Consider the following 20,139-nt stretch of genomic DNA (forward strand, 5'->3'; position numbering starts at 1 on the left):
ACACACTATGGCCTTTATTCCGATCTGATTGCAGTAGAAATTTGTTTGGAAAATGGGCAAAACTATGTGCACTGCAGGTGGGGCAGATGTAACATGTGCAGAGATAGTTAAGCCGTGTACACACGGTAGCGATAGGGGCTGATATCGCTGGGAATATGGTCGCTGGCGACCATATTGCCAGTGATGGGAGTGTGCCCTGGCGATAAACCGTTTTCAGCCCCGTTCTAATCGCTGGTCGCAGGAGCTTGTTGTACCTCTGCGGCACCGCCGGCAGAGGTTTCTTTTCATCAGCGACCATCTCTGGTCGCCAATGGAAAGGGGGCATTGAGCGATATATCGCCTGGCAATATATCGCCGGGCGATATATCGTCCCGTGTGTACGCACCAGTAGATTTGTGAGTTCTTTTGTTTCTGTGCAGGGTAAATACTGGCTGCATTATTTTTACGCTGCAATTTAAATTTCTGTTTCAACACACCCCACCCCACCCGACCCCATGCTGTTCATCCTTTGTGAGGTGGTTGCCAGCAGAGTAGGCAACCATACCTCCCAACTTTTGTAGTTGGGAGGTCGGGACGCTCCCGAAAAGGGGGCGCGGCCTCGAGAAAAGGGCCTCGTGGGATGACGCAAACTCCGGCCACGCCCTCGTTTTTACCGCTCGTCGGCGCTGAATAGACGCTGTGCGCATGCACACAGCGTCTATTCTTGGCAGGTTCCCAACTGTCCCCCCCACCGCGGGACAATGGCGGCCCCGGGCGGGACGCGGGAACGTCCCTGAATATCGGGACATTCCCGCGGTAAGCGGGACAGTTGGGAGGTATGGACAACAGTAGCTGGACCCAGGAGCTGAAGAGATGAGATTCCTGCTTAGCTTACTTGGGACTAAAGCCCCGTACACACGGGGGAGATATATTGCTCAGTGTCTCCTGTTCATCGCTGATGAAAAAGAAACTGCCGGGGGGAGCCCGGCAGTGGAAATCAGCTGGTCAGGGGGCGTTGCCTGTTATAGCTTTCACCAGGGATATGGGAAAGGGGAGATTACAGCCTCCCATGTGGTCTGGGCGGTTCCAGTTCCATACAGGGAGGCTTTATTCTCCCCCTCCTCCTCTCCCTGGTGACAGCTGTCACAGGCAGCGCGCCCCCACCCCAGTTCCTGGGACTGGACACTACAAGCTCCGGAATGCAGAGTTTGATGGCCGGTCCGGCATTTTGTTTTATTTTTCCGGGTCCAGTTTTTACCCAAACCCAATTTACGCTAACTTATTCCATTTCCCATCCTGTCCTGCTTGTTTCTTCTCACCACTACTTATGCTTTTCATCACTATTATTTACAGACAGCTGTAGTGAATTCGAACCAAAGGATTACTTTATTAAATTATGTTGACTTTGTGTGATTGATTCAATAAATGCGGCTAAATTATGGTATGTACACACGGTCAACGGCTGTGGTATTCCATCGCATCGCATGGCAATTGCGATGCGAGGCGCGCTCCCGTGTGCCTCACATCTCAATCGCAGATCTCACTGGCTGCCAAAAAGATTTGTCGCAGTCAAGAATTGTATGAGAATGAGATACATTGCATGCAAAAGGACCACATACAATGTATCACAGGGCTGCCGACTCTCCCGGAATGTCCGTGAGACTCCCGGAATTCTGGGACATCTCACGGACTCCCGGAGGTCGGCCCCTTTCTCCCGCAGCTGCTGGTTTGCTTCCCCGATGTGTGTGCTGCGCATGCGCGATGACGCCGCTGGCACACTGAAGCCGCACAGTACACATCGCGGCAGTACCTTCATCAGCTTGGAGACCTCCCCGTTCTCCGTATACAGCACACAGTACAGTGTGCATGTGAAGCTATCATCCCTAGCAGGGGATAGAGGCTTCCGACTTCCAGGCAGTGTACAGTTACGTAGTGCAGTCTTTCCCAGCAGCAGCACACAGTGACAGCCGGCTCCGGCTTTCAGGCAGCACACGGAGACAGCTGCTTTCTACACAGCAGCACTAAGGTAACGGTGGTGTGCTCAGTGGTGTGCTGTGCTCTTCTCTGACATTTAACCCCCTTCTAGGCTGCTACGTGTGAGTTCCCTGGTCTGGCGTCTGCTTATCACACTTCACTAGTCAGGACAGCAGATACTCACTTGCCTAAAGGTAAACAGTGCCCGGCAAGCAGCAGCAGAGTTGCCACAATAATATTATCCTCTCCTCCTCCTTGAGTCTGTCCTCCTCCCCCCTCCTCTGGAAAATACTGTAAGTTACATGTTTTGAGCTTCATGCATATAGGGCACATCCCAAACCATATAACCCTTTCAGGAATACAGTGCAGGCGATCCACAGAGATATTTTTCTGATTGGTTGCGGACCATGATAATACAGAACCATATTTCATGCCCAAATCTGTCTGCATGCTTATCATAATCCTGTAGGGACCCCCTGGTGATGCAAGGCCCGCCCCCTGTTGATGCAAGGCCCGCCCACTGGTAACGCAAGGCCCGCCCCCTCGCTTTTACTTTTCTCCCTGAAATCATTTTTCAAAAGTAGGCAACCCTGATGTATCATATGCGATCCTGTCCCCCAGTAAGGTCCCGCCCACATTGCATGCAACCAGTTGGTGAGCTACATCTCACCGGTTTATGGGCACCTGAAGTGATTAGATCCAGGGGGAGAGCCTGTGAGTCGCACCGGCCGCACAAGAAATCTCTTGAATTGGGGGAGCGAACGGTTCAGAATAAGGTCCCTAGACTCCAACGCTTGCTAAATACAGGGCGTAGAATAAATGGACATTATGTGAATCCGCTGCTGCCAGTCAGTGTGGCAGAGGCAGCCCAGCCTCAGAATTGGCTCAGGCTGCGTTGCCGTTCCGCCTGGTAACTGTTTCCCGGAGTCTCAGTTTCGGGCGGACCAGGGGATACTTCCGGCGGAAGCTGCTGCCATGTGTCTGTGTGTGCAGTTCTAGTGCTGGGGTTTGGTGAGAGTGCGGCGTGGGCAAGGAGTGCTGGTGCTGCAGGTGAGTTGGAGGCGGCCAGTGTCTTGCCAGCCTCACAGCTATGACGTAGATGCTATGCCATGTTGCTGCTACTTAAAGAGATTTGCTCATGCAGTGCTACCCCAGGAATGGGGGTACTCCTGTAGGCCAGTAACAGCAGGAACAGTGCTGGTGACATATTTAGCAGAGTGTGTGTGTGGTATTTTGTTACCTCCATTCCTCCTCATTAGCTGCTGCTATATTTTGCACCCTGTACTCCCTGCCTTGCACTTGGCATTAATAAGGAATGTTTCCTAAAGGTTAGAAAATGCCCTGAGTGTTGTGTAGGGCTAGCTTGCAATCAGGGGAGCTGAGGTGTCTCCTGTTTGTAACACTATGGGATGCCCTTCCTAGGGACAATTCTTGATATTAATATAGGTTCTTGTTTCCTAGAATGGAGCCCACTAAACAATTTGCTTAGTGGGCTATTCTGTGTAGGGAAATCGCATCGCATGGGCCATGTGATGTGCGATGCGATTTTCCTATGTAATTTATTCATTGCTCTCTCAGCCCAGGGCCATCGCATCTGCCACTTAATCGCATGCGATTTTATAGGGTGTATACAATAATTTGATTGTATGTCCCCCAAAATAGGTTTAACGCCCCCCCCCCCCCCCCCCCACTATCCACGCCACCCTGAAGCGTGGTGAGCGGCGGCGGAATGCGTCCTCTGACTTTTTCATTACCCCACTATCCACTTCGGTGTGGAGTTGACTTTATATAGTGTGGCGAGCCGCCGAACCCAAATGGATGGAGGTGAGAGGCTTAAGTGTGTGTTTGCCTATGGGGGCTTTGACGAATAGTCAAATTTGGGTGTGACGTAAGTGGCAAAGTTATGCTGTGGGTTCGACAATTAAGAGTATGGGGTCGATCCTATTTAGTGCGGCATCGGGCACACTTCATGGCAGGCTGAATTTGATTAAAAGCGCTCGCACCTCCATAGGGGTGCGAGCAATTTTAAGCAAATTTGGCCCAGTAAAGGGTGCGACATCAGGCTGAATCCGGTGCCATTTCCAGTGTTTAAACGCATGACAATGGCACCTTTGGACCTAACTGTTCAGAGCTGGAAACTGCAGCACTGTAGTATGAGAATATACATATGGAATTGTGGAAGTACACTTTAGAGGGTGATTTCCGCCTCAGTGGTACATGAACATTTTTGCAGATATTTGGTGTACCAGGGTTGAGGTGTTGATCTGCCAGGGTGAATAATGGCCGCTGGAGCCAAGAGCAGAAGTATGACCGGCATTGTATAATGAGGCTTGTTTGACTTAACACTGTACTACCACCACCACTTAGCAGCCTAGCTGCAATCCAGGTAATACTGGGCACTATCACCATTTAGCTGAACTTAATCCATCCATGAGAAGATAAAGATTTCTTATAACTTAATGTACAACTATATTATATACCGCAGGAGTGAAGCGCTAAATAAAGATGGAGGAAAAAGACAAAAAAGCACATCGCAAGAAAGCCAGCGGCCCAAAAGCCACCAAGAAGCGGAATAGACGTCAGGCAGAGGGTGGAGCTGCTACTGAGGAAGATGCAAGGAAAAGGAACCCCAAAGCATTTGCAGTGCAGTCTGCTGTGCGCATGGCAAGAACCTTCCACAGGTAAAGTCATTATTGGTATTCCAATCCCAGGATTTCTTTATGTTCAAAGTACTGTTTTGTTTTTTTCTTTGAAGCTTTTCATAAAGTAGGGGCAAATTCAATTATCTGCGGCACTTACCATGTTGCTACAGCAACATCTGGTAATATATTTTTTGGAAATGTTGTTGTACAGTAAACCTGCGGCTAACATCCTTTCTCTTTTAGGGGGTTATTTTGGTTCACTCTCTGACAAATTCCTTCTTAGAGGGACAAAACCATGTGCACTGCAGGGGGGCAGATGTAAAATGTGCAGAGAGAATTAGATTTGGGTGAGTTATTTTGTTTCTGTGCAGGGAAAATAATGACTGCTTTACTTTAACACTCCAATATAGATCTCACTTTGAAGCAAAACCCCACCCAAATCTAATTCTCTCTGCACATGTTACATCTGCCCCCCGGATGTGCGCATGGTTTTGTCCCTCTAAGAAGGAATTTGTCAGAAAGAGTGAACCAAAGTAACCCCCTTAGTGCGTGGAGCTGTAGAATTACCCTGCATGGAAAGTGCAAGAGGGTGCTGTTAACATGGAATGTTCTTCGCAGCTCCATAGGTCAAACTTGGAAAACTTGTGTAGCCAGGTTGGGGGAGATCCTTCCTCATGCCTGGACTACATTTATTTTCAGTAGAGCAGTCACATTAACTTTATGTGGACATAACCCCTCCACCACCACCACCACCTCTCCTTTTTGGTTTGTCTTTTTTAAATGAAGCAATAAGAGAGAAAACTTTTTTTTTTTTAAGAATAAAACCCATGTAAATGTACGTGTAAAAGTTGACATAAGGGATCGCTAATTTGCAACAATTCAGGGTTACAAGCATTGTAGTAAAGTGGGGTACTCACTGAGAAGATATTGTCCCGATGTGATGTTTCTTTGAAATTGGAACAATCAGGCAATACTGTATGTATGCCCAAAGTACAGATGCCAGCGGTGGTGGCATGCCATGTCGCTTGTTCAGCAATGCTGCACAGCCAATGGGACCATGTCGTATGTGGCCTGGTGCATGCTAATAAAAGACAGAACAGCAAACTTTCCATCCTTCATTAGCGTTCTGATCCTAGTGTACCCAGGATCTGATATGTTGGGCCGACGTGACAATACTCTTATCATCTCATGTTAAGAGTATTACAGAAAAGTCGGTACTAGGACTTACATATATTATGCATACATGGTAAAAGGTAAAAAATATATACTGCATGTGTTAGAACAGAAAGTATTAATAGGATGTTATTGGACCAATATTAAGTTTGGGATAAAAGTAATATGAACAAAAAACCCTGCCAAAAATTTGTTTTTGCTTTGGTGTAAAAGGTGTGTTGTTTTCTGGTTTTCAGCACAACATGTTTCCTTAGTATTTTATTTTCATGTTCTTGAACTACTGTCAATACATGTGAATTATTCTTATGTGGCAAATGGTATTTTTTTATTTTGTTTCCTGGTCTTATTCATTGTTTGGTAACTCAGTGTTTAATGTATGAAAATAAATCAAAAATAAAATCACTAGAATGGCTACACATTGGTGTGTTTTTGGATAGAATGACTCAATCTTTCCAAAGCAGCTAATATTTCAGAGGCTCAATAATGACAAAGAACTAGTTCCCGGTAGCCCTACTATGAGATGACACTGACTACAGGGGTGAGAAGTGTAGAGATAAGCTCCACTCGGGAGGGTGGATGGCTAAATATCCTCTGTTCTGCAGAAGTTGTATGTGCGCATGCTATATACTGGTAATAATGTGTTATACCTATGTTAGGGCGGCATCCAAATAGCTGTGGTACTTTACCGCAGCTAACAGATGTGCTTGGACACCTGCAGATAACTCCGATATGTGGCACTTATTGGGGATTAATCATAGTCTGCAATAAGCTGCCCTCGGAGCTGCGATCATACATGGAGTCAGGAGCTTTTCCTGGATCACATGTGTTATTGCCAAAAACTGGTCATTTTTCAGGTGGAAAAACGGGTTATAATTGTAAAGTCCAGTTAACAACCATGGAGCTTAAATTGTGGTAGTATCCAGTTGTTGTTTTTATTTTTCGGCCGAAAATCTATTGAATCTAAATGTATACTCCCTATATAGGCAGACTGCTTGCTGCATTTCTTATTTGTTGATACAGAATTTCAGACGTTTGTATGGATGTAGACCCAATGAAGGATTGGGCTAATTACTCTCCTCTCACAGAACACAGGATCTGAAGACAAAAAAGCATCACATCCCAGTGGTGGATCGCACGCCTTTGGAGCCCCCTCCTGTAGTTGTGGTGGTTGTTGGGCCCCCAAAAGTTGGAAAGAGCACCCTCATCCGCTGCTTAATCAAAAACTTCACCAAGCAGAAGCTGAGTGAGATCAGAGGACCTGTGACCATTGTTTCTGGTGAGGCTTTAAAGGGTTAATTTCATGGGTATATAATTGAATTTGTTATTGTAGAGTTTGAAAGAAGATTTCACTTTGTGGGAGCAATTTGAATCTATGATGTGCAGTGGTGCACTTAGTTGTCCAGTAACTAAACATCAACGCGCATCTCTGAGGTGGTGCAAAACCCCTGGCACAGTATACCACTTTGTGCTGTGCGTCATCTTTAATGCAAAAAAAAATAGCTTCATGAGACTTAGCGGATTAATTTCATATGCAACACTTGTATATCTGTGTGTTACTGAGTCTGTATACGAAGCACAATGGAACTTGTGACTCTCAGACTCTCCACTTCTATACAGAACTTCATACGTTCTCTTAAGACAAACTTCTTCACCAAACCCAACAAACTCCTCCTAACTTTCTGTTCCTTGCCCGGTCTACCCCTCCAGTGTCACCCCTGTCTGTCCGCCCCTCCTCTTACCTCATGTGCTTATCCTTTCTTACTTCAGTAGTCTTCAACTGCGCCAAAGCTTGCTGCCACCTGGATACTTATGTTGCAGTAAACTGCTGATGTTCCTATAATCATTTACCCAGTATTCGTCCTGTATTCTCAACTGTAAGTCATTGTTTTTCCTGTTTGATTATGTGTACTCTGTAACTGGGCGCTGCGGAACCCTTGTGGCGCGATATAAATAAAGGATAACAACTTGGATTAAGTTCATATTTAATATTTGTAGATCTGTGTTACTGCTGGTGCATCGTAGTATTTCAGAAACTCGCGATAAGCACAATCTCCTGGCGCATCCTAGGAGTTTGGCAATAAGATGCTCGGCGCTAGCTGAGTCACACCGGGACCTGCCTTGCCTAGATGTTTTGTACAATGGCGGCAATAGTGGATGAGAACACATCTGTATTTTCCAATTATTTGTTTTGTTAAACTTTTCACCCATCCCGACAAAAAGATGTCAAAGAAAAATATTTGTGTATATATATATATATATTTTTTTTTTATAATTTGAACACTGTATGGGATGCAAGCAAATAAGTGTGGTATTCCTGCTCTCGCATCCTACAGCAAGCCCTAGTGCATGGCTAATTGAGTCTACCCCCATAACAATAGCAGTAAGACAGCTGACAGATCTGCAGACACATCTATATTGTCATCAGCCTGTTCACCCAATATCGGGTGATCGGGCCAAGGACTGAATAAATGTCTACCCAGTCTTAAACAGAGCTACAACATTGTAACAAAAATACAATAACAAATGAAAAAAGGAAACGTCTGACTAAGTTAGAAACTACCTCACTATGTTTTTGCCCCAGGATTTCAAACATGACAAACTAGCAGGAAAGGACTGTGTGTGTGTGTGTGTGTGTGTGTGAATGTGAATGCTGTTTCACTCCTACTGACACTGCATTCTTTTTCAGGAAAGAAGCGACGGCTGACCATCATAGAATGTGGCTGTGACATCAATACAATGATTGATCTAGCCAAAGTTGCAGACCTGGTAAGGAAAATGTTTCAATAGCTGCAGCTTTTGCTATAACAAGTGTACCTAGTTTATGGGATGTGGCCTAGCCAGCTGTTGTTCCCACATTGCCAGGCATGTTGTCCAAAAGTGTCATAGACCGTAACACACATGTTCAGCTCCCTATGTGTACAGTATAAGAAGCAGTGTCTCGCTGACCTACAGAGTTGTATCACTTATAGTGTGTATAGAAACTGTTCCCTTACAAATTACAGTATAGTGTGCAGTGTGTCAGCCGGCGGCTCCCTGCAGCGCGTGTGCAGTGTGTCAGCCGGTGGCTCCCTGCAGCGCGTGTGCAGTGTGGCAGCTGAACTATATTTAAGACTTACTGTGATTTGAATATATGTACACCAACTATCTATCTCCCTGCCAGGTCCTCATGCTCATAGACGCAAGTTTCGGTTTTGAGATGGAGACTTTTGAGTTTCTGAACATCTGCCAGGTCCACGGCTTCCCAAAAATAATGGGGGTTCTAACCCACTTGGACTCTTTCAAGAACAACAAGCAGCTGCGCAAGGTCAAGAAAAGACTGAAGCACAGGTTTTGGACGGAGGTCTATCAGGTGAGTTTTACGCATGTAACTGTTACAATAGTTAAGTGTCCCAGAGATTCTGTCCAATATTTCTGTTGAGAACAACAACCTGAAAATGTATTGGAGCAGAGGACAAGCAGACAATGGTCATTCAGACAAATTGCTTAAAGATTTTTGATTTAACAAGTTTTATCCGATCAAATGTTTTTGTTAGCTGGTTTCCAGAGTTGGGGGACAAATGGTTGATAATCATTTGCTTCCTCCGGATCTTGGGTTGGACCCAGCTCCGGCATTTTCACATAAAATTTGGGTTTAACCCTGGTTGAATAGCTGGGTTGGTCGACCCAGGTTATTTTGGTTTGGTGCTTTCAACTCGACCCAGGTTAACTCGGAAATAACCTGGGCTTTCAATGCGATGTGAGAGGGTTAATATAGTAACACATTTTTGTTTCAACCAGACAAATCTTTCTGTGTATGCCCAGCTTAACCTTACACAGATTACAATACAAAAAGCATGTACAACAAAATCCCCACAGAGCACATTAACCAGTGAAACAAGCAGGTGATAGGTCATAAAAAACATTTAATAACAAAGGAAACTTCCATAGCTACACCTTCATTAGAAAATGAATGGATCATAGCTAGAACACAATAAGGAGCTTATGGACACACAAACGCTGTATGGCAGTATAATAGTGAAACAGGTACCATCCAGGTGCATGCAACACCAAAAAAAGAACAGCAGAGTGGGTAAAATCTCTTCTCCATAGAGAAGAATAGTATAAACTCTGTGGAGAAAATACGGAGAACCCAATTTCAGACCTAGATACAGTATTTTGGGAACAAAGCACGCAGAAAAATAGACAAAGGCATTGAGAAATATTACAGACGTTCTTAACCTCGGTTCTCAAGTCTCACTAAAGCTGGATACACACTATGATATTATCTTTACAATCTAATTGGTTGGAATAAAAATCTAGTAATTTTTGCCCATTTTCCAGCTTTTGAGAGCAAATGATTGTAATTTGATCCCAGACATAAACCGATTTTTGTCTCAACCAGTCAGATTGGAAAGATAATCTAAGTGTGTATGGGGTTAAACCAGTGGTTCCCATACTTTTTGGAATCACGGCACCCTAGAGTATCAGAATATTTTTCAGGACACCCCTAGGCCAAAAGTTTGTTACAAAGAATAAAAAATAATAATTAAATGAAATAAGTTGTGCTTACATTTTATCCTTAGGTTCAGTTATGTGGTGAGGAACATGATTCACTTCTGTTTATCCATATATTTTATAATTGAAAGCCACAAGCACTGATTTTGCCCATTACATTGACCATAAACAATTTGAATTGGTTCCGGACCACCAACCTGAGGCACCCCTGCAAGTGCTCCGAGGCACCCCAGGGAGCCTAGGCGCACAGTTTAGGAACCACTGGGCTAAACAGTCCAGGTTTTAGTGATATGCAGGTTTGTGCACATGTGAACTCATTAATTATTTTGTTTTAACCATCTGTGCTGAAGCCTGGATATCACAAATACCTGCAGTTTTACTACGCTTTGACATTCGAGGTTGTAATGCATGATGTACAGTGATGATCTAGAGCAGGGGTGGGGAACCTCTTTTGTGCCAAGGGCCAATTGTATTGTGGAAAAATCCTTTGGGGGCCATATGTAAAAATTTATCTTACAAATTGTCCTGCTGCAGCCGTCCCATGCTCCGGCGGCTGCTGCTGAATAGGACTGAGAGTCTATGGTTGCTGTTAATTAAGAGGAATCTCAAAAGAACTACCGACCTCTCGCAAGAAGTCCACTGTACTTGACTCTCGGCAAAGCCGCCAGGTGGGTAGGAGGGCCACTTAGACCGGCTATGGGGGCCGCATACGGCCCCCGGACCTGAGGTTCCCCACCACTGATCTAGAGGAGTAACAAGGAAGTATAGTAAAACAACACAAATATAGATCTATCTGAAAGATTATTTTATTTGTTTTTGCTTGTATATCAAGCAGCAGCAAGTCATTAGTATGTACTATTTCTCTGTGTAACATAAAAGGCATCATCAGGAAGGAAACCAGGTGTCCCTCTTGTGGTGGCTCTAGCAAAAGCAAACATACACTTGGCATATAAATTATTTAACTAATAGACACAGCCATTATGAAGTGATATAAAGAAATATTAATAACCACATTAATATGTGTGATAACCACATAGTTGTAGTAAAGAACTACGAAATATATATATATCTATTTATCCCTACATGTTGTTGATCCATCCACTCAGCAAAGAGTAAAAGTAAAAGGGAGACAAGAGGGGAGAAGTAGAGTGTGAAAAGAGAAGGGAAAATTAAATGGTAATGGGGGTTCTATTGCCCAAAAGTTGAAAAGTGTGTCATGGGGTAGACTGTAAGCAAGTTCTCACCGCCAATTTAGTTGGGGTGGGGGGGTGGGGGGAGGGGTTGTGGTGTGTGTTTGAATTCGATTCTCCAAGCATTGGAGCAGCGCTGGGGTCAAGGATTCCTTTTGTAACGTCGTTTCCAGCCAATCCATGGTCAATAAAAATAAGTCTAGATGTAGCCAATTGGACAGAGGGTGCAGAATCTTGAATCCAGTCTTGTACAATAGCGTTCCTACCCACTGCTGATGTGAGTATAAGGTTTTTTTTGTCATGTTTAGGGATTCCATACTGGTCTGCTATATAGCCTTACAATGCCAAGAGATAATGCAACGGTAAAACAAATTTACGTGACCCATGGCGTCATGCTATAACCAGAAAGTTTGGATATGTCAGCAGCTCCAGAAACAATGCAAAAGGTCCGGTTCAGGCACTAAACATTTAGGGCAGTCCGTTCTGTCAGAGATGCCCTTCACATGGAAGCATTCTGGTGAGAGATGAGCTCTATGGGAAATCTTATTTCTTCTCCTGGAAAGAGCTAGCGTGAATCATTTTAAGGGTGACTAATAAAGCATCTAAAATCAGGACAGAGAGAGATGGAACTAGTGCCATGTTTCTTAATTCACTAAACCTAGATTTCAGTTTGGCTTAATGTATATAATGGGCATTATAACATGGATGCATTAAGATCTCTGCATTTCACATTCACTGTTTACTGTAGAATCTTCTGTAAATGCTGTGAATGATCCTTTTGTACCAGGCAACCATAAAGATTTCTTTCGCTTGCAGGGCGCCAAGCTTTTCTATCTGTCTGGAATGGTGTATGCAGAGTATCAGAAGCAAGAAATCCGTAACCTGGGGAGGTTCATCTCGGTAATGAAGTTTCGCCCTCTTGTCTGGCAGACATCGCATCCTTATGTTCTTGCAGACAGGTGAGATCTAGGTTCTTGTTCCTCAGAAAGTCTTTGTCTGCTGGGAAACACAGTCCCGAAAGGACAAAAGCATCAATTTATATTTAGCAAGACGTCTGTAAATTCCATTCCTGTGAAGATCTAGTATTACGGTGCTTCTTGCTTCCTACAGCCCCACAGCGCCTAAAGCACTAATGGGGAAGGGTATAGAGTTGATGCAATAACTAGATTGTGACTCTGGCGTACAACTCATGGGTAGCAATGTGTACTCTTCCCTAAATGTTCAGTTTTATTACAATTGTGGCCTCCTACAGCTCGCTGTGTACCAGAATCTAGATTCTTGATTAGTGATTGTATCACAAAGGAATTGGTTTAAATGTGTTATGAAGTCCCAGAAGAAGTGTAACCATACATGGTGGGAGGCCTGGTGCCCACAGAAATACATTAGATACTAGCCCCAGTTCATGAAGTCGACATGCTCTAGCTCAATGTGCAGAAAAGGTCCAACATGAGTCTTTCAGGTTTTTGGGATGTCTGTTTTGAGCTTGTAGAACATGGACCCCCAATTAGTGTACCCGCGTCCTATTGCTTGTGCTAAACAGGCAACAGTATTTTTTTATACTCTGGAATCCCCACAGCCTACAGTTCTTGCATTCATCACATGGTGGAGGTGTTTTCTATGTTTTTTTTTTTTTTTTTTTATTACTTGTTTCCTAGCACGGCGCCCGCGATATTAAGTCGTACGACATATAATCGCATTGCATGCCATACACCCGATGCACACCGATGCGTTTTTTAATTGTATAAGCTCCCTAACGGGGGCTTACAATGTTTAACACTTTTTTTATTGTTTTCACTGTGCAAAGTATCATATAATACACCAGTCATGAATGAAAAAATAACAATGAATGGATGAGAATACATTTTTGCGGTTTCTGCTGTCATGCGTATTCAGGCTGGAGAGAAATATGATGTTTACAGTGTTCTGGTCAAACTCTTGATAACTTTCACATAGTACAAGTCAGTAAATTTCACATTGGATAAACTGGTACATTGATCGTGAGAACAATAATACCGTAATAAGCTATAAATCAACTTTATATCAATACAAATAGTACAATATTACTGTAAAGATGAGACAGAGGGGAAGGGAGGGGGGGGGGGGGGTGTGAACCAGGCAGGAATCCACTGAGTCAGGAATTTTGGAGGTCTTGAAGTAGTCGTCGATGATCTTCATATACCCGCCATCACTTGTGAGCATAGGGTTGAGTCTAGGGAGTCTATAAAGGGTTTCCATTTGTCAAGGAATGAGGTTTTGGTCGCATATAGGTTTAGCATCAGCGAGCGCTTGTCGAATAATAGTATTTGGAGCAGTTTATCTTTAAGTTCGCATAGAGACGGGGTGAAAGTTTTCGTCCAATGCATTAGAATTCTTTTTTTTTTTTGCTATCGTCAGAATGAAGGATATGATGGGGATAGATTTTGTCGAGGGATATGGAATTGTCCAATTTTTTAAGTTGAGGCCTAAGCATGCCAGTGGGTCAAGTGCTAGGGTGAGGGTTAGGAGTGAATTAATGAAATGGAGAACCTTGCACCAGAATTTTAGAACTTTTGAGCAGGCCCACATGCAATGCAGAAATTTTGCATTGATCATTCTGCATTTGCAGCATTCGCTTGTGGCATCTAAACACATGTATTTGGTTTGGGCAGGAGCAATATAGAGGCGGTGAGTTGTTTTGAAGTGTACTTCTTGGAGGTATGAGGATTGGAGTATTTTGAGAGAATTTGTGTAGTTCGAGAACAGTACCGCTGGAGAGGTATATCCATCGCCCTTGCTTGACAAAGATTGTCAAGAGGTTTGTCAGGAAGAGCATCGAGCAGCAAGTCATATATGAAAGAGGGTTTGAATCGAAAATGAGGAAGCTTCATAAAAGTCTTGGTAAGTGGATCGGGGTGTGTGGGGGATGTTTTATTAGGGAAATTATAGAGTTTACGTAATGACGGGCCTGAAGGTACATATAGAAGTTTGAGAGAGAGAAGGGTTTGAAGACCCGCACCATAAATTGAGTACATGTAATGATTGTGGATGGATATAATCACCCCAGACAGGAGTCTTATACAAATATCTCCCCTGACTGGTTTAGGTTGCTGTCCCCTGATTTAAAATTATACAATGAAAATGAATTAGAAAGAAAAGAAATCAGTTTGGGTTGGGACGCACTCCTCATCCACCTAGTCCCTTGCGGACTGTCAATAAAAACTTTTTTTTACCTAGATCTAGGTGTATATTTTATTTATGATAAACTTGTTTGACTTAATAGGCTATATTATTATATTTGTATTGTCAAATTTTATTAATTGTTGACCTTTATAGAATAATTCCCTGTACCAGGGATATCGTAGTAGCGAAGAATATTAAAATCAAGTGAAAGTATGAGAAAAGTGAAAAGTTTAAAGATTAAAATCGGTATGTATAATGTGTAGCTTGATAATATTAATTTATGTGTTGCTCTTAAATGCAAACACTTAGTTATGCTCCTTGAAGCCCGTATTACTTAATACCTTGATAAGTATAAGGTAATGTTGTTGTCTGTTCTCTTGTGATAGGTAAGGGTATCACTGACTATATTCAAAGTGTCTTAATATGATGCCACAGATTAATAGCCTTGGTGCCTGGAGGCAGAGTTGTTTGCCGTGCAGCACAACACCCTGTCCCAAATGAGATGATGTTGGTCACAGTTACAGTTCTCTCACCAGGTTTATTATATACAAATGTAACCTCTTAATTTAGTGACACTGTGTGCCTACTGGAGGGTTTTATTACATAATTTCACAAGAAGTTGATGTTAATAAATGTGGCCATCTGCAGTGATACTTTTTTAAAAGAAGCTGCCGAGCACAGTCAATAGCAGTGTTTATACCCACTGCGGATGTTCCGTGAATTGCACTATACTTCGTGCAAATTTGGTGTTACTAAACTCTGTTAGCACCACAAACTAAGCAGTTTATATATATATATATATATATATATATATATATATATATATATATATATATATATATATATATATATATATATATATATATATATATATATATATATATATATATATATGCTGGGGATATAATCATAACACTAGGGGGATGTTGCGGTTCATTATCAACAAAAATAAACGCTGTCTTCCAGGGATATCTATGCCTTGTGGTTTGACCCCAAACCTATGTATGGCATCCCAAAATGTTAATGCTGGCGTTTATTCCATGTCCCCCTATACAGTGCTGTGGTAGACTGGCTCCCACTCATATTCTAGCGTGTGTTTTATAAAAAATCTCCGTACTGGTGTTTGTGTGTACACACCAGGCGATATTCAGATTGGACACCTTATGTCCGATATCTACCGTGTTAACAGTACTTCAGGTATTATGATTGCGTATCTTTTGATTATGTGTACATTCACTGTACTGCTCAAATCGTGCGCACTGCAGGACTATAAGCAGGTCCTAGTGGTAGTGTTTTAATATATTCACAATTCACAGCAAGATATACATATACATTAGGAAGTACTGGGATTCGCCACACTTCTCCAATAATCCGTCCAATCTAAAACTGCTTATACCTTGCAGCTCATATTTATTTTAATATGACGGTAAATTCCAAGTTAAATGGATGCCGCAGTACTTATGTGGTGTACCGCACGACCATTAATGGGTCCTGTCTGCTTGTATTACATACGGCTCACACACCACACGATAATTGTACCGATATTAAATTGCAATATTGCTTCAGAATCCTAGTAACTTATGCGGCGTCTACTGCCGTCATACTGAGTGCAGGTATATGCAGTACAAACACACGCTTCTCGTTCCTGCTATTCTTCTAGTGCGTGTCTGCAAAGTTTATAATTTCACAGCGGGAGTGTGCCTAGGGAACGGTCTGCACTCCCTGTTTCCCCTCGCTAGATAGCCAGAGATCAAGTCTCCTTGGCTAGCGTACGCTACCGTCCGGGAGCGTTTTAATTATAGGGGGGCTTGCTGCTTCAATTTACACATACATTAAATTATCACACAGACCTAACAATTATTTACAGGCTACAATTTGCTACACATTACACTGGAGAATGCCAATGCGCATTTCGCTATCTAGCTTTTTCAAGGCGTTACCCTAGGTATCTGGCCCGCCTCTCATTTGTCCTATTTATAGGATTTGGCCTTAGATAGATCATCGTTAAATGTAAAAAACACTGGATGTATACATTCATAAATCTCGATGTCATCATATATTATGTATATAAAACTAAAAGCAGTTTTACATGATATAAGTAAGAAGGACAGATGAACGATAACATATACTGTCACAAAAGTAAACAAACCTCGTACGTATCCCTTATGCAAAATAACAACCAATGAAGACGCCTTATTCAATTTTGAAAATAGAAGGCTGGACCATGATTGGTCAAAACAATAAAATGCCTATCTAAGGCCAAATCCTATAAATAGGACAAATGATAGGCGGGCCAGATACCTAGGGTAACGCCTTGAAAAAGCTAGATAGCGAAATGCGCATTGGCATTCTCCAGTGTAATGTGTAGCAAATTGTAGCCTGTAAATAATTGTTATGTCTGTGTGATAATTTAATGTATGTGTAAATTGAAGCAGCAAGCCCCCCTATAATTGAAACGCTCCCGGACGGTAGCGTACGCTAGCCAAGGAGACTTGATCTCTGGCTATCTAGCGAGGGGAAACAGGGAGTGCAGACCGTTCCCTAGGCACACTCCCGCTGTGAAATTATAAACTTTGCAGACACGCACTAGAAGAATAGCAGGAACGAGAAGCGTGTGTTTGTACTGCATATACCTGCACTCAGTATGACGGCAGTAGACGCAGCATAAGTTACTAGGATTCTGAAGCAATATTGCAATTTAATATCGGTACAATTATCGTGTGGTGTATGAGCCGTATGTAATACAAGCAGACAGGACCCATTAATGGTCGTGCGGTACACCACATAAGTACTGCGGCATCCATTTAACTTGGAATTTACCGTCATATTAAAATAAATATGAGCTGCAAGGTATAAGCAGTATCAGATTGGACGGATTATTGGAGAAGTGTGGCGAATCCCAGTACTTCCTAATGTATATGTATATCTTGCTGTGAATTGTGAATATATTAAAACACTATCACTAGGACCTGCTTATAGTCCTGCAGTGCGCACGATTTGAGCAGTACAGTGAATGTACACATAATCAAAAGATACGCAATCATAATACCTGAAGTACTGTTAACACGGTAGATATCGGACATAAGGTGTCCAATCTGAATATCACCTGGTGTGTACACACAAACACCAGTACGGAGATTTTTTATAAAACACACGCTAGAATATGAGTGGGAGCCAGTCTACCACAGCACTGTATAGGGGGACATGGAATAAACGCCAGCATTAACATTTTGGGATGCCATACATAGGTTTGGGGTCAAACCACAAGGCATAGATATCCCTGGAAGACAGTGTTTATTTTTGTTGATAATGAACCGCAACATCCCCCTAGTGTTATGATTATATCCCCAGCATATATATAAACTGCTTAGTTTCTGGTGCTAACAGAGTTTAGTAACACCAAATTTGCACGAAGTATAGTGCAATTCACGGAACATCCGCAGTGGGTATAAACACTGCTATTGACTGTGCTCGGCAGCTTCTTTTAAAAAAGTATCACTGCAGATGGCCACTTTTATTAACATTAACTTCTTGTGAAATTATGTAATAAAACCCTCCAGTAGGCACACAGTGTCACTAAATTAAGAGGTTACATTTGTATATAATAAACCTGGTGAGAGAACTGTAACTGTGACCAACATCATCTCATTTGGGGACAGGGTGTTGGGCTGCACGGCAAACAACTCTGCCTCCAGGCACCAAGGCTATTAATCTGTGGCATCATATTAAGACACTTTGAATATAGTCAGTGATACCCTTACCTATCACAAGAGAACAGACAACAACATTACCTTATACTTATCAAGGTATTAAGTAATACGGGCTTCAAGGAGCATAACTAAGTGTTTGCATTTAAGAGCAACACATAAATTAATATTATCAAGCTACACATTATACATACCGATTTTAAACTTTTCACTTTTCTCATACTTTCACTTGATTTTAATATTCTTCGCTACTACGATATCCCTGGTACAGGGAATTATTCTATAAAGGTCAACAATTAATAAAATTTGACAATATAAATATAATATGGCCTATTAAGTCAAACAAGTTTATCATAAATAAAATGTACACCTAGATCTAGGTAAAAAAAAGTTTTTGACATATAGAAGTTTGTTCTTGATAAGTGGTATCGATTTTGTAATGATTGGAAAGAGAAAAGAGTTCCTCCTGGGTCAAAGAGCTTGGTAGCTAGATCTAGGCCTTTGTGGGACCATTCTTTGAATTGCGGGTTGGACAGAGATGATGGTAAATTGGGGTTACCCCAGATTGGGATGTAGGGGGAAATGTATGTGTTTCTGTGAAGTTTCTTATTTAGCAGAATCCAGGTATTATATGTTCCCTTGAAGAGGACATGGTTCAAGATGTGCTTGTTGTATGCTTTTTATGGGAGAATGTATTAAGGCACTTGGCGAGAAAGGGTGGAATATATTTTCGTCTATAGTAAGGTCTACATATGTAGAATTATTAAACATTCAGTCGGAGATGTAACGGAAATGTATGGAGCAATAATAGAGCAGAAAATTTGCTATTTTGAGGCCACCTTGCTCTTTAGGCCTCATGAGTTTGGGGAGGGTCATCCTAGGTTTTTTCCCTGACCATAAGAATCTGGACATTAATTTTTCGATCAATTTTATATCGGAGGTCGGGATGATGCAGGGTAACATTTGTAGTTGGTAGAATAACCTTGGGAAAATGATGCTTTTTAACACTGCCGCTCGTCCTAGAAGTGATAAAGGGAGTTTAGTCCATATCTCTAGTTGTGAAGAGATTTTGTTTATTAGTGGTGTGAAATTGGCTTTATACATTGAGTATGGGGGCTTACAATGTTAAATGCACCCCCACTATGAACGCCAACCCGAAGCATGGCGAGCGCAGCGGTACGCGTCCTCCGACCTTTTCATACCCCCACTATCCACATCGGCTTGGAGTTGATTTTATATAGTGTGGCGAGCGCAGCGTATTACTTTACATGTATACCGCGGGGCTCGCTGCGCTCGCCACACTATATAAAATCAACTCCACGTGGATAGTGGGGGTATGAAAAAGTCGGAGGACGCGTACCGCTGCGCTCGCCATGCTTCGGGTTGGCATTGATAGTGGGGTGCCGTTGGGGGTGCTTTTAACATACTAGGCACCCATCACGATTAATTATCTTATTGGGGCACTTTTAACATTGAAAAACCCATTAGTTTGCTTATACAATTTTATATAGCATACCATTGTATATGCCATACAATTTAAAATTGTATAAAATCGCCTGCCATCGCATACCGTCGTATGCCTTATGGTCTGCGATGCGATGGGCGCCGTGCTAGGAAAGCAGTACTTTTTTTTTTTTTTTTTAAGTTCCTATGTTGCTTTGCCTAATTTATGTGTATGAAAGGTTTGTCTCTGATTCTCCCTGATACATGGTCTGAAGTGTGATGGCATATCTGCGCACTGCAGTGTAATATGATTGGTGCTATAGAAATAAGCAATAGTAATGTTGCTTTATGCTGTACATTGTATTGAACAAGAAACCA

At 42.5% G+C, this 20,139-nt stretch overlaps 1 protein-coding gene across 1 annotated transcript in view; it reads left to right on the top strand.

Moving 5' to 3' along the window:
- The first annotated feature begins 2,632 nt into the window (after positions 1-2,632).
- The window catches only part of BMS1 (BMS1 ribosome biogenesis factor), a 31,214-nt gene continuing 13,707 nt past the window's right edge, over positions 2,633-20,139 (top strand). The window contains exons 1-6 of the mRNA XM_083146281.1: positions 2,633-3,003; positions 4,439-4,634; positions 6,854-7,044; positions 8,455-8,534; positions 8,929-9,117; positions 12,269-12,411. Coding sequence (XP_083002407.1) covers positions 4,459-4,634; positions 6,854-7,044; positions 8,455-8,534; positions 8,929-9,117; positions 12,269-12,411 — 779 coding nt within the window. The 5' untranslated portion in view covers positions 2,633-3,003; positions 4,439-4,458. The remainder of the gene's footprint in view (positions 3,004-4,438; positions 4,635-6,853; positions 7,045-8,454; positions 8,535-8,928; positions 9,118-12,268; positions 12,412-20,139) is intronic.

The sequence above is a fragment of the Crinia signifera genome, chromosome 6 (genome assembly GCF_055691185.1).
Source record: "Crinia signifera chromosome 6, ASM5569118v1, whole genome shotgun sequence".
Classification (NCBI taxonomy): Eukaryota; Metazoa; Chordata; class Amphibia; order Anura; family Myobatrachidae; genus Crinia; species Crinia signifera.